Here is a 9,159-nt window from a genome sequence, read left to right on the forward strand (position 1 = left end):
CACCACAATCCCTTCTCCTCCATTCTCCTCTCGGGATCTTGGGCACGCACGCACACACGCCCGGCGTGAGTTTTAAGCCACCGGGTCCGGGACGCGAACCGCGGTCGACTACATGGGAGTCCAGCGACATAGCCATTACGCTAACTGCTGGTTCCCTCCTCGTGGGATCTTGGGCATGCATGCACATGAGCCCGGCGTGAGTTTAAGCCACCAGGTCCAGGGCTGGAACCTTGGTCAACTACATGGGAGTCCAGTGACATAGCCATTACGCTAACTGCTGGTCCCACTTCTACTCTTATGACCCGAGTGTGTGACCTCAGAAGAGCCACTCTTCTCATGGCCTTAGTTTTCTCATCTGTAGCCATGTGTTGGACCAATGACCTAGGGTCACTTTTAGTACTAATGTCCAAGACTGGGCATTTGATCCCTCCAAGTTCATCAAGAGGGTTGATCTAAAAATCAAGTTCTTGAAAGGCAGATGTGGATTTTTCCCCTTAAGGACAAACTGTTAGTACAATAAAAATCACTTATTTTCTTTTTTTTTTAGACTTTAAAAAACTTTATTTCAGTTACCAAAAGAAGTACATTAACTCTGAGACATTTGACAGATTTCATTTAAACTTAAGTCACAAAACTCAAAATAGCAAACAAATAGCTTTGTGTGCTTACCCACTTTTAATCATGAAACACTAAAAGAGGAAATATGTAGAGACCCCCAAACAATTTAGGCAAGCAAGTATTAAGCAAAAAGACAGCATTAAAAATTCAAAATTTTCCAATGTAGAAAATGCCTGTTCAAGTCTATTACTTGCATATGAAAAAACAAATATTAAAAAAAGAAAAGCCAAGTCTGAGTGCTTACCCATTCTTCAAAAGTCATCTCCTGTCCAGCCTTCACTTTATGACTGCACATCTTTCACACCACAGTACTTCATCTATACTGAACCAGTGTTAGTTCAACATGATTGGCTTAATTTGAAGATCCCATTTCAAGAATCACTTCTTTTCTTGTCCTCAAAGCAGTTGCTTCCAGATCCAGAAACTCTGAGTGGCGAAGTCCATTTAGATTGAGGCAATATGCTCAGGACTATGAAAGGATTGTTTGGTTCTTTTTTTTTTTTTTTTGAAGTGGTTTTTGCCTTAGGACGTGCATGTGCCAGAGGGAGAGAGAAACAGTGAGAGGGAAAGTAAAAAATCACCCCCCAGGGAGAATGGCAATGCTCCAATCTCTTCTCCTCCATTCTCTTCCTGGGATCTTGCTTGGAAATGCTCACACATGAATGAACTTCAAGCCACTGGCTCCGGGACTTGATCTACGATGGACCATGAAGGAGTTCAGCGATGTGACTGCTATGTCACCTGCTGGCCCCAAGTTTTTCTTTTTAATACCAGGAGGCACATGTGCATAAGAGAGGGAGAGAGAGAGAGAGAATTACACAATAGGGACTGGTCATTCCACAATCCTTTTTCCTTTAGTTCTCTATCCCATTTGGATTCTGGGCATTTGCATGTGTCAGGACCAGGACTCAAACTCATTTTGGCCATGTGGGATCTGAATTCTTATGCACAGTGCTTAACCATTCTTGACCATTGTGCTATGGGACAGCCCCATAGTTTATCCATTTTTTAAAATATTTAAAGTATATTTATTTATTCCATAAGAGGGAAAGACAGAAACAGAGACAAGCATCCCCAGTAGAATCTTCATGTTACAATTAACCCCCAATCTGAGGCGGCCCAAATCACATGCACTTGCACACTCACCTGGCATGCTTAGGGAGGTCTCAAGATCCAAACCCAGGACCTTTCCCTTATGGGTTCATCTGCAGTGCATTACCACTATGCCACCACCATTTTTTGTTTTGTTTCATTTTTTAAAAGACAGGTCTTGTTATCATAATCAGCCTACAGGTACACTATCATCCTTAGCTCTTTTTTAGACAGAATCTCACTATTTTGCCCAGACTAACCTCAAACTCTCAATCCTGCTCCTTCAGCCTCCCTAGGCTGCTAAGATGAGAGGTACACACTAACACACTCAGCCTTTAGGTTGGACCAAAAATTGAATCTTGGCCTCCCGGTGGTCCCAGACTGTGGAGCACAGAATCTTAGCAACACAAGCTACCATGACTGGGTTAGATTGGCCCTTTCTCTCACTGGCTCTGTGAGGCATGGGATCATGGGCATTCTGTCCACTCCTATTAAAGGACTTGGTGCTCCCAAATCAAGGTGAAGAGAGCACACCAGATTACTTCTGTGGAGGCTTGCTTACTTTTAAGGCATTTCTTTTCCTGTTATTTGGTACTAGTTCAGTGATTTCTAGTAATCACTGACTATTAGAGTAAAGTGACCAATAGGACCCATCTTCCAGTCTTGTTCCTGAGACAAGAACAGGAGGCTGGCGTTTTAGTAGGACCCCCTGATGGTCAGCATGTCCTTGGCCTTGGTTGAGATGAGCCAGCAGACATTCTGTGCTCCCCAGGAGAAATGGACCCCTCAGAAATCAGCTTACTTTCCACAGCCCTCTTGAACCACCCTGCCTCTCCTCAGCAATGACAAAAAGTGCCCTCGATATTTTGCCGCCATCTGCAAAAAATCATCATAGTAAATGTTGAAACCCACTGATTACTGGGCCCCTAGGGCTGCTCAGGGGACAACCTGCAAAATAAAGTTTCCATCAAGGATTCGCCTGTCCTCATGATGCAGGACCATGTGGATTACATCCTACAAAGCACACTTGGGCACCTCGTGAGGCCAGGCAAGAACATGTAGTTGTCAGGGGTTGGGCCTCAAAGAAGGCAGTCTCTCTTCCAAACTGAAGTCTGTTTTGTTTTACATCTTAACCTGAGGGTACTTGTTTGCATTAAATAAAAAACAAATTTAAACCATTGATAATTTTTAAAAATCTGTTTCCAAGCAGTTGTACCATTGCCAGATTATCTCTTGTGTCTAAATTGATCTGGCCCTGACCTGTGACCCCAAATAAGGCTTCACATGCTAAATCTATTCAGGGTATTGGTTATACTTTATTTTTTATATGAGACAGAGACCAAAATATTGTTCCAGGGGCGCTAGTGTTTGCCAAGCACTTGGAATGTCTTCCCACAAGACTCTCATCATTTTTATTAACTAATTAGTGCTCTCACTGTGAAGTCCAGAGACAAGTCTCTGTGATGGGTCACAGAGCAGTGTGTACTCTGTGTGTGTTCTGTGACTGGCATCCATAGCCTGGCTCTGAGCAGTGCAAGTTTCCAAGCGCATCTCTAGGGGTGGCAGCACCATTGTCTTGAACCCAAGGAATTCTCAGTGTCCTTCAGCATAGTGGTCTCTCCTTTCCAGCCAACAGCTCTGTCTTGTCTGTCTGTAATCACAAGTGATTTCTTGCCAAAAGCACTACAAACTATTTTTCTCTTTCTTTCCTTCCGTTTCTCCATCCTCCCCTTTCCTTTTCAGTTTTTATTTTTGTTCTTATTTTTCTCCTTAGCTTTCATTCTCTGGTCATAGTTCGTCTTGGCACCTTGACATGGTGAGTATTTCATTGATGGGAGTTTTCCACCCAAGGTTCTACTTTGCTTCCTGGGAGACCACCAAGGCCCTTGCCCACCCCGGGAGCTTTCTGTCTGCTGTTAGATAATCAGGAAGGTGATCCCTAAGGGCTTCCAAAAGGCTTATACCCAGTACCCTTCAAAAACCAGAAGTCCCTCCCTGGGGGTTAGATTCAGAAAATCTTCCACTTTCAGATGTCACAGGGTTGCCTTTCTTGAGAAAGAAGAGAACAAGGTCACCGGGCCCCCAATGTAAAAGAAATACACACACATGCACACAAACACACACACATACACACACACATCTCGTTCATGACTGTGTATTTCCACTTGTTTTGCCTCTTAGGAGCAAGAAGTACTGGTAGAACATGTTTGTTTTGTGATTTTCCTTTGCCCTCGTTTCTAGTAGGTACTGAGCACAAGCTTGGGTTGTATTGGAGATTCTGTCAGAAATGCCCTGCTCTCCCTGATGTGCTAGACACCTTCACAGATATCACAGGAATAGTAGCATCACTGCTGCTACCTACAGACAAAAGCCACACACCAGCATTTGATCATTGTCTCCTTCCCAGACAAGATGAGAGGACAAGTAGGACACAACATCCTCAGGCCCCCCCAACCCTCAGAGGGCACAAAGAGGGCCCTTTCCTCGGGAACAGGCATGTTCTTTCCAATGCAGCCCCTCATCTCTATACCAAGTGGTGCCTGACCTCCCTGACTTCTGTGCTTTGTGTCTCTCCCTCCAGCCCCTCAAGGAGTTGGACCCCTTTCCTCCAGTGGGACAAGAAAGCAGTGGTTGCTGGCTACAAAATGGAACATTGTGTCTCATCCCTGAAGACCCAGGAGGATCTAGTCTCTGCACACCTGTCCTGTGGAGGAAGAGGGAGAGGGGACACTGAGCAGGACCAAGTGTTCCCAAGCACTGCTCAGTGGGGGCCACTGTCCACTTGAAATAAGCCAGAATTAGAACTGGTTTTGCTGACTGAGGATTGTCCAGGAGAGACCTGGCCTTGGCTGCTACACCCTGTGGTCCATCCTCCTGAACCACAGCCCCCATCCCACTTATTGGGGTGTGTGACATTCCCTGCTGAGCAGGGGTAAGAGATGCTTCTGTGCAGGAGCACGAGCCCTGGGCCCCACCCTCTCCTCTCTTGGTTCCCATAGTAACTGCCATCTGTGTCTCGGAGGAAGATTTTCTGAACATCCCTGATGACAAGATGGAGGCTGTGACCTGAGTGGTGATCTTCATTCAGGGGAACTGGGAGGGTTCATTAGGGATAGATCCCAAGAGGGTTCCTGTGACACCTTGGGCGCACTATGACAATGCTATGACTCAGATGCTGGGGTCCTGAGTACTCACTGAAGGACAGACAACATTCACCCTTGTTCTGTTATACTGTCATCTCCATGGGGACAGAGTAGAGCTGTGACCGCTGCTGGCCACACAGCACCATCAACCTCTGCCTCCTCACCCCACTCAGAGACATGAAGGCAGAAGTGCTACCCCATCCACCAACTAGGAGCACAGGGGACTGACCAGAGGAACACTTAGGGAGGGACCATGGTAGTAGGAAATGAGACCACAGGGGGCTGAGCTGATTAGAAAGAAGCCAGTTCTTGGAAAAGATGGATGTCAGGGGCCATGTCTACGAGCACAGCCCCAGAAACCACAGAGGTCCTGGGTAACTGGCCCCACCTGACCTGGAAGCAATTTGGCAAAGAAGACCATCCAAGGGTGACTGCAGCTGGCTTCATCCAGAGCTTTTGCACACAAGGAGCAGTGCCCAGGTGAGGAGATGGCAGAGATACCTGCGGTTCTGTAGACATGAGAAGGGAACCCAGCATCCAAGAGGCTTACAGGTAAGGTGATAATGTCTGTCATTGGAGTTGGCCTTTTCTTCCTGCCCTGCTTGATGGCTACAGGTGGGACTGATACACCTTCTTGGTGCCTGCTGATTCTGCTTGGTTGAATGTTGGTTGAATGTGGATAAATTTGCTAGCACACTCTCTGCAAGTGGTGCCTGAGGTGTTTATGAAGGTAGCGGTGGGTGAGGTGGGGGAGGTTTCTCCATCACTACCTCTAGACTATAGTCTGCCTATGGGCAGCTCCTCCAGCCTCCTTCCATATGCTGACCACTTCTGTGCCTCAACTCAGACCCCTGACACTCTTCTTGTCCTGACCCCCAGGGCCACCCAAGGCACCCATGAGTGCCCTATGGAGAACTTACCTGAGCTACACAGGATAAGCAGCCTTATCCCCACCCTAGGCAGTAAATCACTTTCAAAGGTGCTCAGCCATTTCTGCCCACATGGGCTCCAGCCCCTGCTTTTGGTTGGATGCTCTCCGAACCTCCAAAAACAAAAAATAATATTCCTCTCGGCCAGCCCTGTGGCCTACATGGTTATTATGGGAGTTAGATCCCACATGGTCGACCACACAGTTTGAGTCTAGCCCTGGCAGCTTAAACACTCCAGTCACTTGTGTGTTTAAGTCCTAACAGAATGGAGAAATGGAGAGAAGGGATTATAATATGACCATGCCCCAACATGTGTGTGTGTGGGGGGGTGCTTTCTTCCCCTCCCTGTCTCTCCCTGGTGAGTGCATGCTCCCTCTGGCAATTTTTAAAAAAAATTATTATTTAATTTAATTTTATTCACTGTCACTGTTTTATTTTACTTTTTTTTTTTTTTTTTTAGTTGACCAGAGAGAGACAGAAAGTGAGAAAGCAAGCTGCCAGGTCTAGGACTCAAACTATGGTCAGTTATGTGAAAAGTCCAGCCATCTTAACCACCATGCCACCTGCCAGACCACTCTCTGGCAAATTAAAAAAAAAACAAAAAAAAAACCAGGAACTTCCTCCTTTATTTTGCAGAGCAATCTGTGCCTTCAGTCCTGACTCTAAACTCAGGGGTTTTCTGTACATTCCTAATGCAGTGATTAGCTCACCTGAACGCCACAGACCACCCTTACCTGCTGCCCTCTTCTCCCTGTCCTTCCAGAACTGGGAAGCATTCCCCTAGGATAAGAATGATAGGAATGCAACAGCAGCTACAGTTTTCCTCTACTTTACAGAAAACTTGCATTATAAATGTAGTTTCTCATAATAGAGTGATTCTAAAGGTCCCAGGCCCTGAGAAGTAAAGGGACCTCTGTCACCTCCAGGCAACTTGTCAGAACTCTCATGAGGAAAAGTGACTGAAAACAGAGATGTGGAGATTCCCTGAGGCCTTTCTTCCTTGGCTTTGTCTGAAAGAGGCGGAACATCTAATTGTGGGGATATCGCATCTCCTCCAAATCTGCAAAACCTGCTGTGTCAGATTTCAACACACTCAACTCCCTATTGATAAACTCACTTTGGGGAAGGGTGTAGATATGTGAGGCCATCCGATCAGTCATCTCCAGGCTGCCTCTAACCCTAAGAAGGGGAGTTTGCTGTGTGTGGGGTCTCTGGCTACAGTAGCCTGCTCAGCAGAGAGGTATGGTAGGTGAATAATCCTAGTGAGGTTCTCTCTTCAGCCACTGACTGGGCAGAGCCTGGGTACTTCCTGGTGGAGGGAGAGCTGCTTAAGTGTGTGGGAGGGAATGGGCTGGGAGTAGTAGGGTGGACAGAATTTGCAGGGCAGGGGCTGCAAACACAGTGCACTGCAGTGACTCTGCACATGCCCCCAAATGACACAAACCAGCTCTCTTCCCGCTCATGGGAACAGGCTTGAAGGAAAAGGGACAAATCCTATATAGGATTGTCCAAAACTCTTCCTCCTGCGTGTACACTCCTCCATTGTTCCTGTGAATGTGAACACTTACCCATACTTGCCTGACTCCGTGCTTATGGTATCCGCTGTGTCTGTACATTCTGTGTTCCTCTGTTATGCATAGTGCCTGCTCTATGTGTCCACTCTGTGACTGTCCATCCATTTTGGGGTGGCTGAGCTGGCTAGCTCCCCTGCAGGGAGTGAGGATCAGAACTGGGCAAAATGCTCTATTGTTGAACTCTTCTTTATAAGCAGAACTGATCAAGTGAAGGTATTTTAAGACTCATCACTTATGTGGGACATGGTATGGCTCTGGTGGAGGGAGAGCTGCTCCATGGATAGCAGTGGTGGGCCACTGCCATGGCCTACTCGCCAAGTGCTCTGCCTCCCTAATCCACACTCCACAGAGAGCAGCCTGTACCTCCCCACAGAAGGTCTATGTAGAAAGGATTCCAGGATAACAAATACTGCCTTCCCCAGGAGATGCTCCACTGCAAAGAGAATGGGGGGGAGGAGCTTAGACCATTCAGTTATTCAGAAAAGGAACAGCTTACATTTTTGTCATCATTTACATTAAATACTGAGTGCATTCTCAGAGGCACATCTTGCATAATAGCAGTGTTGTTCGTGTGAATCAGGACTACAGGTAACGAGCAGTCTAGCCTCTACATCCCCCAAGTGTGCACGACCACAGTCTGGAGCAAGAAAGTTCATTGTAGAAGCATCTTTTGGAAGGGAGTAGTCCTGTCGCAGAGATGCCCACAGTTAGCCACACGAGGGCACTCCAACCCTACAAGCCCTGCAAGACATCATGTTTAAGACCCCAGAGCTGCCTTTCAGGAAAACTGCATAAAGTCCTGAGCTGGGTGGTACTATAGTCAGCAGTGTGCTCAAAGGCCTAAGTTTTGCATTTGTAATTGCTTGGCAAGGATAGCACTCATGTTGTAGATCTTTGCTTGGCTTCAAAAGTCACCTATAGTTGGGTGAATGGCATTGAATGATGCAGCAACACATGCCCCAGATTCCTTGGAGAGAACCCCTGGTTCTTTTCTACCTTGCTGACATCATTCCTCTCAGCCCCTGGTGGTCAGGCCACCTATGCCCTGTCTCACAGTGTGGGGAGCAGGTGGACAGTTCAGAGTTTGGATGGCCAATCTGTGTCTTGAGCTGTGAGCAGGTTCCAGATCTATAGGGGAGCCAGGGTCAGGTGGGAGCACAAGAGCAAGGCCAGGATGGGCTTTCCTAAGGAGCCAGGCTCCCTTTGCAGGCATGACCTCTAGAATCTGGAAGATGCTGGATGGCCTCCCTGGATAGCGCTGTTTCATGGGTATTAGACTCAGAGGTGACCTGGACCATCTTATATTCCCAGGGAGCCCATGTTGGGGCATGCAGGGTAAAAGGGCCATGCCATCATCAGGGAAGGGCCATAGATAGTTTCAGCATGCAGAACTGTGCTACATGCTGATGGGTACAGAGGCGACAAAGGGTTGGGCGGGACTGTCTCCCAGCTTGGGTGCTAGCTCACTACAAAGCAGACTTTGGGCCAAGGTCAGACACTCTCAGAGGTCTGCCTGACTTAGAGCCACATGAAAGAAGCCAATTTTCTCCTCTCCCAGCTGCCAGCCTCCTAAGATCAGGGAGAGAGCTTTGGAACACTACATGGGGGTGGGAAAACATGTAAACCAATTTACAACAAGCTGTCCATTGCACCAGGGAGAAATATTAGCCCTGGACTTTCAATGAGGGCTACCACAGCCCAGTAATTACCTCCAATGGGACAGGGAGAAGACCAGCTTGCTGAAAATCTGTCCCTAACCAGCGCTCCAAGAAGGCCCCTCTCCACCCACCCCCACCCTACCCA

The 9,159-nt window shown here is 47.3% G+C and overlaps 1 protein-coding gene across 1 annotated transcript in view; it reads left to right on the plus strand.

The window, feature by feature from the left end:
- The window catches only part of JAKMIP3 (Janus kinase and microtubule interacting protein 3), a 96,273-nt gene that overhangs the window by 69,509 nt on the left and 17,605 nt on the right, over positions 1-9,159 (plus strand). Inside the window, 5 exon segments of the mRNA XM_027771236.1 lie at positions 3,485-3,526; positions 4,292-4,342; positions 4,344-4,531; positions 4,533-4,572; positions 4,574-5,405. Coding sequence (XP_027627037.1) covers positions 3,485-3,526; positions 4,292-4,342; positions 4,344-4,531; positions 4,533-4,572; positions 4,574-4,780 — 528 coding nt within the window. The 3' untranslated portion in view covers positions 4,781-5,405.

This window comes from Tupaia chinensis, unplaced genomic scaffold (genome assembly GCF_000334495.1).
Source record: "Tupaia chinensis unplaced genomic scaffold, TupChi_1.0 Scaffold000197_1, whole genome shotgun sequence".
Taxonomy (NCBI): Eukaryota; Metazoa; Chordata; class Mammalia; order Scandentia; family Tupaiidae; genus Tupaia; species Tupaia belangeri.